The sequence below is a fragment of the Odontesthes bonariensis genome, chromosome 19 (genome assembly GCF_027942865.1).
Source record: "Odontesthes bonariensis isolate fOdoBon6 chromosome 19, fOdoBon6.hap1, whole genome shotgun sequence".
NCBI lineage: Eukaryota > Metazoa > Chordata > Actinopteri > Atheriniformes > Atherinopsidae > Odontesthes > Odontesthes bonariensis.
This window is the reverse complement of record NC_134524.1, coordinates 11,563,054-11,581,475: the sequence shown is the minus strand read 5'-3', so window position 1 is coordinate 11,581,475 and position 18,422 is coordinate 11,563,054. Positions and strand designations below refer to the sequence as shown.

The window sequence follows — 18,422 nt, the reverse complement described above, 5'->3', positions numbered from 1 at the left end:
AAGAATAAACCCAGATGATAATAAGATTATACTATTTCTAAAATAAGACTCCCAGTCATTATGGAGCATATTTACAGATAGCTTTTGCTCTCCTAAAACATGAAGTCAGATATTTTTACCTCTTTTCACTCAGAATATGTCTCCAACCTGAGCAGAAGTCTAATCTGTGAATCAGAATAAGTGGAGACACGTGCGTGAGACACTACAGCAGGAACGGTCAGGTTATGGGTTCATACTTCTTTGAAATTCCGTAGAGGAAGACCTGTGCGTCATTACGTCGTACTTATCGACGGCTGAGTTTCTGAGGGAGAGCGAGTCGGAAAGTGAGTATCGGACGTGAGCACCTGAGCCCGCATATCACTATTAGACTGCAGCCGTGTACAGTTGAACACATTTACAGTACTTACGTTAATAATATCACATAAATATTTGATGAGCGCATTTTTTCCCCTCTTCTTTTAATGAGATTCAAAAACTGTTGCCAGCGACCGAGGCGGGATTGATTCTCGTGCGATTATCGGGCTCGTGGCAACTTTGTGGAAATATGTAACTGTGACAAATGAAGATATAAAATGGAGCAGTCGGCTACCCTCGACATAGAGACACTCAAGGTAAGCTTTGACAGAGAAAAAGTGTTTGTTTGCCCAATTTTGAATAGAAAGTGGCGGATTTATTGACGGATAATATTTCTTTTTGCGGATAAATCATGTCGAGCTACAAGAAGAGTTTGAGCAGCCATGTCCTGCTGGATTGGGGGAGTAGTTGTCTGTTTGTTCAATATTCATTTTAATATTATTGTGTTTTAACCAGCTGTCCGAACTCCAGTTAATCATCGGCCCTCTGCAACAGGTGCCCCCCTCTCGGCTTCAACTGTGTCATTAAAAATCTCATCTAATTAAAGATGAATGGAAACTGTCCGCGTTTTTCTCCGGGCAGGAGTGTGATTAATAGCACCTGACCAGTGTTCAAACACTTCAGGAAGCCTGCCTGGAGTCTTTTTTTTTCTTATATATTTCTCTCTTGCACCATACCTCATACTGTATTCATTCTCCTCTTCAAGAATCACAGTAATGTGACAGCCTATGAATATTCTCCCTGCATGCTTTCTCATTATCATTCCAGTCTAGCAAGGGAAGCAGTAACCTCTGGGTACAGCATGTGCATCTAGTCTCCACGCTGCAGTGCAAAGGAAAAGAAAAGAGAGGCAGCTACATGTCTGAAATCTGCACGGCAGATCTTCTGTGACTTGGCTGTCAGGTCCACCTATTGGCCCTCTTCTGTCTCACACACAAACACGCAGCTCCGAGCTTAGTGCTTTGGTCACGCTTATCAGTCAAGAAATCACGCCAGCTTGAAACTGGCTCTTTGCTGATCCAACATTTCAGTGGTAAGTCTGCAAGTTTGTCTTGTGGCCAATTTGTCATGTTTTATGAGTGCCGTGCTTTGTCGAGTTCCAGCAAGGTTCTTTGAAAGCGTTAAGAGCTGTCTCTCTTATCTAATTAAAACAGAGGGCTTTGTCCGGGTTGCTTTGTAACATTACATTTGTTGATAATGCTCCGTTCAGTCTGGCACTACTGATGTGCATTCAACTGATGAATGCAAATGACGCCTATGGGGTGTGCAGACCAAAATGGCCCTGTTGGCTCTCTAAGGATTTACTGGGGATTAGCAAAGAGAGCTAGTTTACTGTGGGGAAGTGTTTGTCTGTTTACATCAGCAGTTTGTCATCTTCTTCCCCTGCCACCAATCACTGTGGAGGGAACTGACAGAGCTGCAAGCGTCTGAGACTTAAAACCAGCTTGTGACTTTAATAAACAGAGATAAAGAAATGCCACAGAGGTTTTTTGCACACTTTGTGTTGCCAAGTAAAGATATTTTCTTGATAAAAGCATCATCAAAGCAGGGCAGTAAGTGAAAGCGAACGGAAATTCTCTCTGAAAACCCTTTAAAAAGGCCTGCGATGTTCAGTGTTGTTGTTGAACTCCCTTTGCTGCACTGGACTTATTTTCAGGTCACTCATGTCCGCTGGTCCCATACTTGGAGTTGAATCGCCTTGCTTTGAGGTAAAAAAAGATGCACAGCCATCCATCAATCATCCGTACATCAGGAAAAGGCACTGCAAGTGTTTAAGCCATTGTGACAAACTCCACTGCTATTGTAGCGCCATCCGAGATTAAGGAGCCACAAAAATTGGATTTCACATGAAAGAGGAATGACTATTGACAGCGGCACCCTCTTCCACGTGCTTTATTGTCACGTCAACAATGAGAAATGGTAACATCAATGCATAGAGTTACGCTCTAAGCAGTAGAATTGGCTTTCTCAGTTACAGTTTAGCTATCAGGTCTCTTTAATTAGACTGTCTGTCAAAATAGAATGCCCACAGAGCCGAAATAGGTGTTTTCATACTTTATGTGAGACTTCGAGCATTATTATGTCCATCTACTTTCCCACCGACCTCAGCTGTGCTCATGTGCACAATGGATGAGCAGAAGATACACAATCATTAGTGCGCCTCGAATGTTTTCTTACCTCCAGCTGAGGCAGCCTTGTGGGACTCCAGTGGCACTGCTGAGTGAGAGAGCACCCGCTGATTTGCTGATTAACATTATCAAGCATTAATAACGTCTCATTTTCTTTCATTAGGAGCTTCTCAGATGTATTTTGCTGCCTCGGCAGCATGTCACCACTTGATCAAAGCAGCATGTAGAATATCACCCTCTATGCTAATTGGTGAAGATGAGATGTGGTGGTGCTAGGAAGGGGACTGCTGGGTAATTGCTGGCTTATTGGTGGCTTTGGCTGGATCGAGATGTAAGGACTGTAGACAAAGCTCTGAAGATCCCATTCTCCCCCTGAAGCAAAAAGGAAAAAGTGAGAGATCTCAGCGCAAACACACACAAATGGGATTGATGAGGCAGTAATTTCAAAGAAGAATACGACTGCAACAAATTCATGAGCATGTTTTCAACGTATTGTGCGATCCAGAGAGATGTTTTTTGTGGCTTAACTCTACCTCGGAGAAGGAAGCTACTGTGTAGGTGTTTCTTCTTCCAGAAACTGTATTTACCGATAACTTTACTTGGTAACACATCTGAGTGGATTTTAAACACATTTGTTCATGATAATCTGCCGACATTTTTCTTTAGTGCTACAGAACATGCTGCGCTTTGATCATTTCATTACAGAAAGCTCTTACTGACTTTTTAAACAAGCCTTCATGAATGTGGATCACAAACAATTAAACTTTCAGGATGAAAGGACCATTTCCAGTTCAGCAATTAGTCTGAGTGGAGTGGAAAAAGTGTATTTTACAAACAGATGCTTTTTGTTGTTATGACATTAATGTTTTATGATTTTTTTTCTTTTTAACAGATCAAGACTTTTAGCACATTTATGCAGTACTTGTCATCCCTTAATGCATAATTCATCTTTTTCAGCCACCGTTCAATATTCATCTTTAACAGAAAAAACAAAAACTTTTTTTTTTTTTAAATGAGCTCAAGGTGAACATTTACCCACTTTTCTCCCACTTATTGACTCAGTGGTGATGAAATTCACTAAATATATTTTACCTTTAAGCCGAGTTCATGCTACAGAATTTTTAAACATAGCTTTCATGTCAGAAACACATGTTGGAGGTTGTAAGCAAATGTCTTAGATCTGAGGTAAAGCAGAGTTCCATCGGCCGCCACCCTTTAGCAGTTTGTTCACACAAGACGTTATTAGGCTCACGGACACGGAGGCGGTTAGGGAGGAGCGACAGCCAATGAGAGCTCATTACACAAGAAATATGATGAAAAGCTCGGTGAAAAACACAGAAGCCTCTTTAATGTTTCCTGCATGCAATATCACGACAGCCCAAGAGAACCTGCTAGTTTCAGTCAACAACCAGGTGATCAAAAAAGATTGAATCGCACGAGCTTTATGTATTATACAGTAACGTAAATAATGGAAGAGATTTTTGTGTGTGACAGCTGAAACTACTGATAAAGCTCAGCTCAGCATGTCAGGGGTTAGGTCTGGCAAAGAATCTGGAGTATTTAACACCCAGAGTGAAACCACTACGACTAAAAAACTCTCAGTCGCAAGAGAAAATACAACAATTTGACAGCACTCAAAAACGTGTAGTGTGAATTTGGCTTTAAAAGATGCCTTTGAAGGTCTGTTGATGATAAGGTGCTGTTTATACCAGATATATAAAATTTGAACCTGTCAGTTTGGAGAATCAGAAAATATTTGTGATGCCATCTGAAATAACTGTGATCTAAAACACTTCCAAACGGTTTCTGTATTTTTCTTTTCTTTTCCATTACTTTTTTCTAATCGCAGAATGTTTGAGCTGCATCAATAATATAACTGTTGCTGTATAGTAGTAGTAAAGTTTTTGTTGTTTGAATTGGTGAAAATTGGTTAAGCCGTGGTTAGCTTTATATTCATAAATTGAATCAATTAGAACCTCAGGTTTAAGTAACAGAATGGGGACTACATCTTGAATGGCATAATTCACAGCAGCTGGTACCTTCTCTTAGGTAACATAGAAAACGTTTGACAGCGGAAGGACCCAAGATTGCAGCGGACTATATGGCCTGGAGAACAGTTTTGTATTTGAAATGTTTGACCACCATGAGCAGACGTCTTTGCAGGATAAATGTTTTTAAATGTTATTCTTTAGGTTGCAGATTTGCTTCCTTCTACCTCAATAAAAATGTAACATCAATATCTGTTTAGGCTGTCATACCTAAAGAGTGGCATGCTTGCCAGTTTAGTGATCAACATTTTGTATAGTTAAAGTCAGAGTAGTTTTCTCACATCTGCTGCAGTTACACATCTTGGTCAGTTCTGTCCAGCGTGTTTGTGAGTGGCCACAATGCGCACTGGCTCTATGAATTAGCATGCTTTAGGAGGCAGAACTCCGCCAAGGTAATATATGCATTAAAAGTTAAGAAAAACACATGGTCCTCTAGTTTTTGGAAACGGTGGGTTGCCATAGAAATTACAAGTGCTGAAGTTTCCCCTAGCAACAGTGGATTGAAAATAGACTGAATCTGACCAGCAGGGCCATCGGCTAAGATATGTTTTTGAAACGATCTTGTCTTTTTTATATAAATGTTTATGAATGTCTTTTAGATTCCAGTTAAGCGTATGATTTTGCTGAATGTTGTGCTGAAGACACCTTCAACGCTGAGGAAACTGGTGCCTGTGAGAATAACTTGTGTGACTCGACACTGAGTGCTCATTTTCAGCCTTTGCGCCGTGCCTCTCATAATGCTGTTGTCCCTCAGCTGTAACGTACGCTAAATTGGAATCACTGACATTTCTAGGCCAGTGATGTGGATCATTTGTACTTGCTGCCAAGTCGCAACATCTATTTGTGATACATCTGCCGCCACTTCCAGTGTGACCTAAAGTGTTCATCCGTCTAAAGAGTGGATGGAGATCAGCAGAGCTATGATTGTGTAAGACTCTTCTTTGATGCGTTCTGTGTGGTCACCTGTGGTATTATCCCCCCTTTGAAGATGTCTAAAAATGATGTATCTAGTCATTCATGGCCTTCATAAGGATTTGGTAATGGAGGCCTCGGTGCACAACCACACTTTACTCCAACAGAGTTTTCCTTCCAAAGTTTGACTGTCTATACTGAGCAGGAAAATCCAGCGTTGCATCTACAAATTATTTTCATTATTGTTGTCTCATTATTAGTTCATCAATTATTACTTTGAAAATATTACAGTGAAAAGTAGACATTTTCCCACATCTAAAGATAGCACTTGAGCTTTTTGGCATTCTTCAATTAGACAATCATGAGTTGTATCCAAAGTGAGGGATTTTGGATTTGATAAATGTCTGAAAGTGCAGGTGCTTCCATGAATTCTGGAATAGCCTGAAGGATTATTTTCCTATTTCTGGCTCCCACCTTTGGCCACCGTTCCACACACAGCCTGATGCACTGCTGAACAGTTTTACAAAATCAGCTTCTGTGTTTCTGGTAGTATAATGACTAAAATTCATCAACTGCTCACCCTCGCAGGAGATATTGATTTGTTGCAACAACACAAAAGCTTCACAGGCTACTATTCTGAGTCCTAACTCTTAAAACAGACGTTCTGTTGCATTGCTGCCTCTGTAAGTTAACTAAAACCTCACCGGAACTAACTAATAACTCAAGACGTCTACAGGATATAGTTGCTGTAATGACTTTATTTTAACCTCAGCCATTTAATCCAGGTCTTCTTGGAGAAAGTCTTCAAATTGCTGAGATAAAGAGTCTTTTCTTCCTCTCCCACAGTTAATGAGAGCCTGTCAGAAAAACCTACAATCTAATGATAGTTGCCATCAGTGTCTTATGCTAATGATATGCTGAGTGTGAATAAAGCATGTGGGGCATGACTTTCACCTTGTGCATGAATTGCACATCTAGGACACCCTTGGGGTGGAAATTGTGCACAGGTGTATCAATTATGGATCTGCGTGTCATGCAATCGACTGATTTTAAGCAGGAATGATAAATTAACATGGTGTGAAAGTGTGAGATCTCTGGGAAAAATGCTCCTGGATTTGTATCTATGCAAAGTGTGATGCGCAACTTGGTATAAGCCGATTCTAACATTGGGTGGATTCTGAGTGGAACAGTTTAGAGCTCAGCCAGCCTTTCAGTCTGACTGGGAGTTTCACACTGTCAGCCTGCAGTCACGATCCGCTGGAGAACAGCAACTGCTCGCCCTCCCCTGGACAACTGCACTTGATGGATATCAATTTCTTTGATTTCAAATCAGAGCTACTGTGTAGCAGCTTCTCTGTGGCTGGCAGGCACTTACTTAGTCTGCTTGAACATTTTGCTGGCATTCAGTTTAGACTTTTTGACTTTCTTATTATCCAGTTGGAAAGGTTTTGATGAATGTTTAGGGGAGAAACTGCTAGATATTTGGACATGAAGTGAACTTGTGTTCTCTCTTGTGTTCTCCTAAGAGATCTCCCTTCTCTAAGTCTTGGACTTTTTGCCGGTGGCTTCGGTCTTGTTGAGTTTTACTTCTGGAGCCTCATAAAGCCAGTTTAGTGCATTTGACTGATTGTTGAGCTGTAACGTTGTAAAGGTTTCAGCTCGAGCAGAGAGGTAAACAGGCCGGTAGCAGGAAGCTGTCACTCATGTTTTTTTTTTTTCTTTTTTAAGCAACGGGATGACAAAATGTCAACAAGTAATTAGCACTGAAAACAAAGCTGTGACATGTTATTAAATCCATATAAATGACTTTTCATCGTAAAGAACATAAATGCAAACGGAAAGGTCAAGGACAATGTTTTCCAGACTCTAACTTGTATAAATCACTTTGATTAGCTCATTAGTATCCAGATTTGGCTGAAGATTTATGTTCATTGACTTAAAGAAGTGTGTGCTATGTGAGAGCTTTTCACTTCAGGGCCAGTTATTCCCACAATTCACTTGAAATCGATGAATCTTGACAGATGATCCCCCTTCCTTGCAGTGGAACGAAGTGCACCACCGTTAAAGAAAGGGCTCTCTCACTTGATGTTTCTTTTAATAGAATAGTCTCCTAAATGATGTTGTCTTCCAAGCACAATTACTATGCAATAGAGTCAGTTTAGAAAAACGCAGTTGCGTTTATGTCCTCACAAAAGTTGCAACAATAAAAAATCAGATTTTCCCTAATGTCTAATTGTTACTAAACATCTGTTCATAGTGTTTATAGCTCAAAGTATCCCCTTCTCCCGCCGCAGAATGACCAAACATGGGTGTTTCAGGCTGTAGCAGCACCTCAGCAGACAATCATGCCAACCTCTCACTTATTCTTAGTGTAATGTCACTATTTTAAGGAGAGACAATGGTGGAGTCATTTTTCTGTAGTGCTTCCAAGGTAACAGCTACTTACAACAAGTGATTGCTTCTGTGAGGATTGAATTTATCCTTGACACCAGCTAACATAAAGGTTGCTCTGTGTGTTTGTTTTCCAGATTACCCAGGAGCAGTTTATTCTTGCATCACAGTCTCTGCACCTGCAGCGACCAGGCGGTGATGCAGTTCACCCCGTGGGCCTGTATGGCTGGAGAAAAAGATGCCTCTATTTCTTCCTGCTGCTGCTGCTGGTCACCATGATTGTTAACCTGGCCCTGACCGTCTGGATCATCAAGGTCATGAATTTTTCAGTGGTGAGTTCAGCACGTCACCCAAAGTACAGCCGGGTCTGTTTGGCTGGACAAGTGCTTGTTTGTTTTTCCTTTAAAAAAAGAATATAGGTAGATTAAAAAAGCAGTGAACATCAGATGTTAGAGCTCTTTGTCTTACTTTATGTCGTGAACTTAGATTCAATTAACATTCAAAGTGTGGGCACCGCTTTGACCCAAATTTGAACACAGACTGTCGGAAGGTTTTGCTTACACATAGGCAGTGACTCATAAGAGGCAAACCAGAACTGTGTTCTCCTCACAAAAGTGAAGACATCACAAATATAGAAGCAGCATATTTGGATGTGCCGCAACCTTGATTCACACCACAATCACACTCCGTAGGATAAAGGATATGTCCAAAATCTGAAAGCCCTGCTACTCTGAGCCAAGGCCACAAGGACAGCTTAATAATACCATTGCTATAAATAAGGTTTGACCAGTTAATAAATCCAAGGTTGCAAACACTTCTTCCATCTGCACAAAAGCATTAAAGGTTCTTTAAATAGAAAACTGAAGATTTGTGCATGTTTAAATCATTCCCAAGAAAGTTTTGTGTTTTATCGTTTAAAGAACATTGCTTTAGTCTTTATATAGATGGATACATGGAAAATTTTAGGACCAGTTAATCCAGAAATGTGGTGCTTTGAAAAATCTTTCTTGATTCCATTTTGCACGTTGGAGTTGTGTGTCTCACAGTGAGTGAGGAATTGATGCCGCTCCACAAATGATATTTATTGTACAACTATGGTTCTACTTTCACCTAAAAAAAAACAATAAAAAATGTGTGATTTACTGAGGAATGGCTACTCTTTTTCACGCAACTTTAGATTTTAATATTACTAATGCTATCCGTTGGTATATTAGCACGTCGTGAAGCTCTTTTGTGAGTTGTTTGAAGTCAAGTTTTACCCTTTTAAAAACATTGACAGTTTTATTGTGCAAGACAGTAATAAGGCTGTGTTGGTAAAGCTCTTTTATAGGGTTTCAGTTAATGATGATTTTTATTATAAACCTTTATGCCAGATCAGAAAAAGTTGTCCTTTTTCCAGGAAGAAGCATTTCTGTGTAGAATGATCAAAATGAAACAAAACTCAGGATCTAACCCAAATATTTCATTTAGTTTCATTTGGTCACGCTTCTATGCAACTAATCGCAATGCCAGTGTTTTCTGCTTTAGTTTTAATGTCAGTAAAGACTTAGTTTAAAACAATCATCTAAAGCCCGAGGGTTTCCTGGAAAACTTCAAACTGTCCACTGAAATATTTTCTCAGCCTCTGAAGAAACGAGAAGAATGAAATAGAAAAGCATTTGAGAGGTTGAACCTTTAGCTTTTATTGTAAAATACTGACTTAAACCTCATGTTTATCAATATTTCTTGAAAATTGAAATAGTGTGTCTCCAGGCTTATAAGCCAAAACATTTCAATGCCATTCAAGGTCAGAATGGGTTAATATCAACACTGAGTGGAAAAATGTATTCATGAAAGCCAATTTGAAATAAATTCCAGGCACCATGTCTTATGTTGTGTGCCTTCTTGTCTCATCTTTGTTTTATGAAGGACTAGAAAAGACTTGGCAGCTGGTCCATCTGACACAGAAATATGTTCATCACAAACAAAACAGGCTAAAGCTGTGAGCTCCTGTGACATTTTCAGGGACAATGCACACAATTTACCATGTTGTCAACAATCTCCTGATGGCAGCAATCCCCTCTCTGTGGCTGGGGCGTCTCCTGACTATTGATATCCCTCCGTTACTCCTTCGCCTCCCATCAATCTGTGTCACGAGTAAAAGACCCTATCAGTGCTGTTGGTGTTGCTTCAGAATATTTATCTCAGCGCCTTAAATCTCTCAGGATTCGGCAAACTCCATTTTAAAACGCGTAAATTTGGAGCAACTATTGTATCCCTGCATATTCTTCTTTGTCCTGACGTGGTTGTCCAGTTCACTGACCATCACTGGTAGCAATCAGTTCAAATGAGAATGCAAATTACGAACAGTTCTCCTGGTTATGACAACACCTAGAGACATGTTTGAATTGTTCTGTACTCTTAATCCACACATTAAGACTTAGAGTTAGTCTGTAACCTCAGACATTAAGCTTTGATAAAAGGCTCTACCACCTAACTCACACCTGGGTATCTCATGTACAGTATCTGCAGTATCCTAAATGCGTCATCCTTGGCACTGGATAAAGGTGTATTGCCCAGTAGATTCATAAACCTCTTGACAAGCACAAATCTGCATCACAACTTTATCCTGCTCGTTAGGGCAGTGGGGTAATATTTAGTGGTCTATTTGCTTCTATATGCTTTAATGCCCCTTTCCATGGTTCAGTGGAGCTCAAGGTCTCTTCCAGGTCCCTCAGCACAGTACAGCTGAGCTGTTGTAACGCCCTCCTGTTTTCTCCACCTCCCTTCGGACTATTCACATCCACTAAATCACCCCACTTCAGCACAGTAGTGACTGTAACATCTGCCTGCTGACACACAAAGACCTCCACTCTGCCCCACCCTCCGCCTGCACTCCTTTGATTTTGTTCTCCTGTCTGTTCCCAGTCCCAGCTCTCATACATGATGGAGCTCTCCCTGCTGTCGATATGCCTCTTTAAATCACTATCTCTATCCATTTGTGATGCTAGCTCTGTGGAATCTTTCAACACATCCCTCAGGGCTGATCTGACCATACAAATCCTTACAAAGCTGTCCTCACACAACACTTTGCTCATTGTGTTGTGGTTAGGCTTAATCTTGTCTGAGTTATCTGCAAGAAAAATCATGTCCTGAATTAATATGAGGTGAAAAATAGGCCAATATCCTGCAGAATCATGCCTCATTACACAGTCTCTGCAATTTTGTGTTATTTTAATTATATGCATTTTTTGTTGAAAGAACAGCAAGAATCTAATTTATGTGTAAATCGCTGGGCTATTGGAGACAGAGTCTGATACAACAAGCTTAACAACTGAATATTTGATAAAACTGTAGCATTTATTGGATGGTCTTGTGTAAAATTCCCCCCTCTAAGGTCAGGACATATATTTTAAAAAATCATCTGGTCCTTATCAAGTCTTAGAATTAGATAAATAAAGCCTCAGATGAAAAGCAACAAATTATGCATTATAACGTGCCATTATTATCAAACAAAAACTACGTGAAAATACAGCCGCGGTTTGTGAAATACTGAGCACACCACAGGATTCAGTAGCTTGTAAAAGCACTTTTAGCAGCAATAACTTGAAGTCATAATTTTCTGTATGACTTTATCAGTCTCTTACATTGTTGAAGAGGACGTTTGGCCCACTCTTCTTTACAACGTTGCTTCAGTTTGAGTAGATTTGTGGGCATCGCTCTCTTCAGGCCCCACCACAGCATCTCAGTTAGGTTGTGGTCTGAACTTTGAAAAAGACGAAAATCAAGGTTTTTAAATCATGGTCCTGTCAGACATTCTGCTGCTGTGTTTGAGATCATTGTCCTGTTGATGACCCAGTTTCAGCCAAGCTTCAGCGGTCGAACAGATGGCTTCACATTTGACTCTGGAATACTTTGGAATACAGAGGAGTTCATAAAAAGGATAATAACTGCAAAGTGCCCAGGTAGCGTGGCAGCCCTCCACCACTGTGCCTGACAGCTGGTATAAGGTGTTTGTGCTGATCTGTCCAAAGCACATTGTTCAAGAAGGTTCAGATTCAACTTTGCAAACCCAAGCCATGTTCTTTTAGAGATTCTTTTGCTAATTGTACCTTCAATAAACAAGCTAAATGAGACCTGTAGAGGGGGGGGTTACTAGGATGCCCACTCTCTGGAAGGTTGACAACTGTCTTGAATGCATTCTACTAAATAATGTGTTCTTAATCTGGGACTGTACCTAATTTTAGGACCTGGTAAAGAGAAGATGTTTTCTTTTTGATCAGGTGCCGATATTTAAAACCTTGGGATTGAAAAAGGGTGTACTTCCTTTTTTCTCATGACTATATTTGCAGTAGAACATCGTGATATTTTGCTCCCTTTTATCAAGGCCCTCTGTAAGCTATAATGATGAGTCAGATACAGTAGCTGGTACCTTGAACTGGCTCACCTGAATAACCATTGTATATCAGTACGATTTGTATATAATGCAGTCTACTACACCTATTCAGACTGTGACCTTGGTCATTAACCAAAATTAGAATGAACACTTTTGACAGTATACTCTAGTTTCTATGGTATGTACTGCATTACATTTTACAGGTATGCATAATGCCTGTGTGTACAGTTGAGTCCCTACAGTATGTATATTTCCCAACTTTTACTATGCTTCTGCTTTTAATATTTTACTATGATTAAAATGTTTTTAATGTTGTGCTGTTAAATACATAAATATATTATTACCACCTTTACTACCACAACAATTTATGATACTCGTCATGTTAAAAGTTTACATCAATATTAAGCCAAGTCCTTTAAATGGGAATGACCACAAATTTGATTAGTTCCTTTGTCATCGCCATCAATCATCGCATCACATCCACAGCGGCCATATTAGCCTAATTCTCCTCAGTTGCCTGTCAGTGTGAGGCTGAGTGTCTGTAACACTGTCACCTCCATGTAATATCCTGCTTCTTCCCCATCACTCAGCGCTGCTGCCTGTCCACCAGCCTGTCTGGCAGTAGCAGATTCTGCTTCGTCAAAATCCTTCGATTAGTCCTCACAAAAATCACTGATGATCATGATTCATTTTCAGGACGGAATGGGAAACCTCCAGCTGAACGAGGATGGGATTCACCTGGAAGGAGTCAGCGAGTTTCAGTTGCCTCTCTATGTGAATGAAATCCAGTCCAGAGGGGTAAGTTGCTGTCTTGATGAACTTGGAATAACTAAGACTGACTGAAGCATATCTGAGAAGCTCTGTAGGAGGAAGATGTCTGCAAAGCTGCAGTCAAGTATTGATCTTCCAGTGCTCAGGAAGTTATTATCAATTCATTAACATCTAAAGCCAACTTTCCTCTGAGCTCAGACTTGACAATACTTTGATGTTCCAGTATATTTGTGCCTAGATTAGAGAGATTACTTCTTCCCTTCTCTCCCAGGCTGTTGCCCCTCTCTTCCTCTGCTCGCTCATTTCCTGCTGTCCTCAAACAGTGCACTATCAGGACCTCCCATCGCCAGGAGATGGGTAATGGGCTGCTTCTTGGCTCTTCTCAGGCCACATACAACCTTTAAGATTACAAACGATTACAGGGAGTCCAGAAACCTCCGCAGGATTTCCAATCAAGCCTACGCAATAAATTTCCTTCTTATACTTCCTCCCTTCCCTTCCTCCTCTTTGATGTTTAGTAGATTATCTAGCACAGCTTCAGCAAAAAAAGTTGATCCAGATTTCCTTCTCCCACTCAAATCAGAGTCTCAGTTGGATCATCCCCCTTTTCAGTGATTAGGCATGGCGCAGGAAGCAATTTCAAACACTCGAAGCAAGGGTTCCCTTTTAATTTGATTTTCCAGGGACGTCAATGGAGAAAGTGGCTCCATAGTAGATTCAATTTGCCACAGCAGAGTCCGAAACAACTCAGAATGGCCAATTCTTGCTCTTTGATGTTTTAGTTAGAGCTAAGTGGTGATTTAAATAGATCATTTGAGTGCTTTGCAATAAAACCGCCCCAAGACCATAGCAGTTGCCCAAGTTGAACAATGGGCAAAGCCAGTATTTCACCCTGTGGGACAAAAGTACCTGCAGACATTTTTACTGTCTTGTTTTACAGACAGTGCTGAGCAGTGGCCATCTTATCTGCCGACATCAGAGATATTTGCAGGACAAAGATCTGTATGGGTCACTCAATATATTTCACTTTTGAAGGAAAGATGTCAGGTATAGAGAGCAGGGATTGCGATTATGTTGTCACCACAACAATGCACTGTGCTGCTCTGATTCTCACCATTTTCATCAAAAGGCCATTAAAACAAACAGCAGTTAACATAGTGCAGCAAATTATTTTAAAGTTGAATATGGTAGGTTTTTTTTTTCTATTTCCGTTTACTTACTTGTACCAACTTTTGTATTATCGATTTATTTGAGGTTGACTCAGTTCTTGTCATCCTGATCAAAAAAATTGAATATATTCACTTGGTCAGATTACATTTAATTAGATTAAACTAGATTTATTTTAAATATGTCAAGAAGAAAAATCAAAATGTAATGAACAAAGAAAGAAAATGAAAACTATATATATGTGTATGTAAAAAAGTAATACCAACAGATAAGGAAAAAATATCATACACACTATATTCAAAAGTCCAACTTCTATAAACAACTTAAATTCCGTGTCTGAAATGGAGTGCAGATATGAAGCAGTATGATATAGCAGAAGGAGGAAAATACATGAAACCAAAAACTTACAGTCTTCTATTCCGTAGCAGCGATCACAGATAGTAAAAGGATATTTGATAGTGATTGTTACGGCTGCTTCAATGAAAATCTTATTTGTGCAATGCCCTAAATGACTATATTTGATACTCACTTGTTCTTGTAATGGACCTTCAGAGAAAGCTCTACAGAGTTTCTGAGTGTCTTTCTTACAGCTCATTGTTTTGGTTATAAGGCCCATAGCTTCGGTGTTCTGATTCACTCTTGCAACGCTCTGCAGCGGCAGGTAACTGTCACTGAAATGCTGCAATGAACCCACTGTGCACAACCTGTCCACCAAAACAGCAGACATTAAAGATACTGGCTCACTGGTGAGCAAGTGGAGCATTTACCAGATAAACAGCTAAAACTTTTCTTTTGGAGTTGGTAGAAACCAAAATAGCTCCAGATATAATAGAGCCTGTAACGTAACTAAATGGAAGCCAAAGTTGCTTTGTATCTTCTGTGTAATCTTCTTGCTACTAGTCACACATACAACTATAAAAAGGTAATGACATGTTAATGTTGATTTTCCGGTTTGTTGTGTTGTGCAAAGTGGTCAAACGTATATAGAGCATACCTAACATTCAACTGTGTTTTCCACACTGGTGGCACAACATGCCAGATTCAGTGTCTGGTTATAAAAATTGACATTTACTTCCTGCTGTGCACCTCAGTGGGCGAGCCCAGATGGATGAACTGGCTCTTCTAAATCTGACAATGTGCCTTTAGTAGGGAAAATTGTGCTGCAGAGTGGATTTCTAACTCCTGGAAATTAGAGCCCTTCTCAGGCATGTGTGAGTTTAAATTTTTCAAGCAAAAATAAGCTTATTTCTAGGACCATGAAAATATTTACGAGTACTAAATATTTATTGATACAATACCAATTTAAAGCATGCAATTGGCTCACAATAGTTTTGAAAAGGTCACATAAACTGGTGTATCAGCTATTCATAAGTAAAACTTAAAATGTATTTATTGATTAATTTCTTATTATTCTCATGGTTCTAAACTAATACAGAGGTTTTTTTATGCTTCCCTTATTGATTGTACATAAATTACTGTGCGTCTACTTTTGTAAAAAGCAAAATGGAAGATTCGGTACATAATATAACTTCTTGCAAGAGTCATATTTGATCTTGTTTAGATAATGCATTATTCTGAATTCCAGTAAATTTCTCCCAATGTCTTAAAGAAATGCACTAAGGAGACAAGTTTGAGAATTAGCAATTTATCTTAGACTTACCTTTCTTTTGCACATCTATTGGAGTATGTATGCTGTTGGACCAACTCTGGTCCAATTAGATTTGAAGAGCAGCGGTGAATTATTTCAGCAAAGTGGTCAGTCCATTAGGTTTGATTTTGTGTGTGTGTGTGTGTGTGTGTGTGTTCTAATAAATTGACACATTTGAGTAAATTTCAGTCATGGACCATTAAGATGCGATTTATGCTAATTTATGCTAAGACCAACAGAGACTGATTTCACGGAGTACTTCCTTTCAGTTTGAAAGTGTACAGAGGCAAAGAAATCAGCTGGTGGAGTATATATCCTGCAGCTTTGACTTTTAATACGATTGCACATTGTGAAAGCCCACTGCTGCGAACTACAGGTGCACATAAAGAAAGGCAGAAGGCCAGTGATGCACAGTAGCTGGGATTTTTTGCAAAGGTCCAAATGAAAGAGACTTGAGTCTTTTGTTTTGTTAAGAAATCATCTTCCCAGTCGAGTGCAATATGATTACAAAGCGGAGCGATGTGGAAACATTTAACTTTTGATTCAGAAAAAGTACAGTCACTGTTACATATTTGGAAAATACATGTTGAAATACATTGTGAGAGATAAATATGAAGTGCATCTTTGAATGAACAAACTGAACAGTCTCCCTGGTAAACTGTGTGGTATGAGTTAACGCAGTGCCCAGATACAGTTTATTAAATCTCTGCTGTTGAGAGTGCTGGTTCCCTTATTATCTCCAGGGAGTCTGACTGATCTATAAATAGCAGCAGATGCAGGTGTAATTGTATTAGATTGAAACTTGTCCTTCACTCAGTCTTACCTGCTTGCATTAGATCAATGTCAGATGATCGTAAGGATCTGCGGAGTTCACACCTGCAGAGGACACCTTAAAACATTTACCTGTTAAACTCACAGTAAATACTGAGAACTGGGACACTGTATTATCCTCAAGTAACAATTCTTTGTGTAGCGAGTTAATAAATAAGTATGTGGAGATCATGATATTCACTACATAGGATTGTCCTTAGATAAAAGGAAGATTTTATATTAAAAAAAAAACATCCTTCATAGTGATGGATAAAATTGAGCAGTCCTTTTAAAAGCATAACAGTTTTCGTTTCAGTCTGCATATCAGAAAATAGTTAGAATTTAAAAAAGATGTTTCCAAAGTTAAACCCTGAAACATGCCCTTTATTTTTTTGTTTTACTTTCACTCACTCAGTCTCTCGCAGAAAAGTGGCGGCATCATATAAGGCTGCTTTCCTTTGAAGCGTTTCAGTGAAGGAGTGCGCCGGGCTCCTGCTTTCAGCTGTGGCGTGTTTGCATTGTATGCAGGCAGGCATCCTTTGCTTTATTGCAGCCGTGGTAATTTTTCAGTCTGATGGGGCCCAGTGCACCTACAGCAGCAGCTCCATTTATGTGCTTTCACTCTGATCTGCACTTGACCTTCTGCAACAGGCACAGTTACTAAAAATCCTTTTATGGGATCTCAGGGAAGTGTTTAGGAGAGCTTCTCAGACACGGCCCCCTCAGGAAACTGTTTAAGACCTGTAAGCTCTTTAAAGGGATAATTCAAATCAAGAATGCTAATTTCTTCATGATGATATGCTTCCTGGTGAACTTATGTTCACAATGCGCCTTGATATTTGAAAGGAGCAAGTAGGGAATGAAAACAAACCAAATGACCTCTACAAGGTTGCTCACTGCAGAGCTGAGATAATTATACACTTGAGATAATAATTGACATCTCTAAGGGAAAGCTCGAAGTCAGTTGAAACTATGAGACTACATTTCAGCATAATTATTTGCTCAAATTAGAAACTAAAAGCCTGTAAGTGTCACTTGCATTTACAATTAATACAGCTTTAAAAAAAACGGACATGAACTGATCATTGTGAGAAAAATAGCAGATTAGAAGCTTCACTCAACAACTGTGGGCAGCACAAGTATTTGCTCTGAAAGGTTTTTATGGACGTAAAATCATTTAGTCGACTTTGGAATTAGCTTCATGAAGTCATAGGAGACAGAAGTCCGTGGTAGACATATTCTTACCCTATTTAAAGCTATGCTACAGCTGCTGTGATCAATATTTTTAAACAACCTCAGTCCTTTTGAAATGATCTGTTAATTCTTTTGGTTTCAAAGTTTCCAGATTTCCTGCACTTACCGTTTCCTTGTTTTTCCGCCTGCAACAGCCTGTGGATCTCAACCAAGACTTTCTGAAAAGCACAGTGTACACGCTTAGCCACTTAGCAAGAGATTTGTTTGTCAAGGACTGAATTAAATGCAAAACCTTGTAGGAGTGTATATTGGGTTTAAATGTACATGGTGTCCAAAACAAATCCAAATGAATGCTACTTTCATTTTGTCCTAATATGTAAATTGACTGCTCTTTACAGCCAACTGTTTGCAATGACATTTATTAGTTAGTTTGTTCTAGTGCCTGCTGATGTCTATAAATCCATTAATGCAACATTATGTTTGCAAGTCACAATACAAATGATCATCGTGTCGCTTAGCTTTTCTGCACCACTTATCCATATTCAGTTTTACACAATAAAGCTGAATGTCTGTTGCATTAAACCATAGTTCTGCTGCTGGTGCACTCGCATAATCAACAACAA

The 18,422-nt window shown here is 39.5% G+C and overlaps 1 protein-coding gene across 2 annotated transcripts in view; it reads left to right on the top strand.

Moving 5' to 3' along the window:
• The first annotated feature begins 295 nt into the window (after positions 1-295).
• Positions 296-18,422, top strand: part of LOC142369082 (zeta-sarcoglycan-like) — a 35,935-nt gene continuing 17,808 nt past the window's right edge. Inside the window, exons 1-4 of one of the 2 annotated variants that reach the window (XM_075451321.1) lie at positions 296-323; positions 467-611; positions 7,972-8,166; positions 12,906-13,007. In XM_075451321.1, the coding sequence (XP_075307436.1) occupies positions 573-611; positions 7,972-8,166; positions 12,906-13,007 (336 nt within the window). In that variant the 5' untranslated portion in view covers positions 296-323; positions 467-572. The other variant, XM_075451320.1, reaches the window with a different exon arrangement.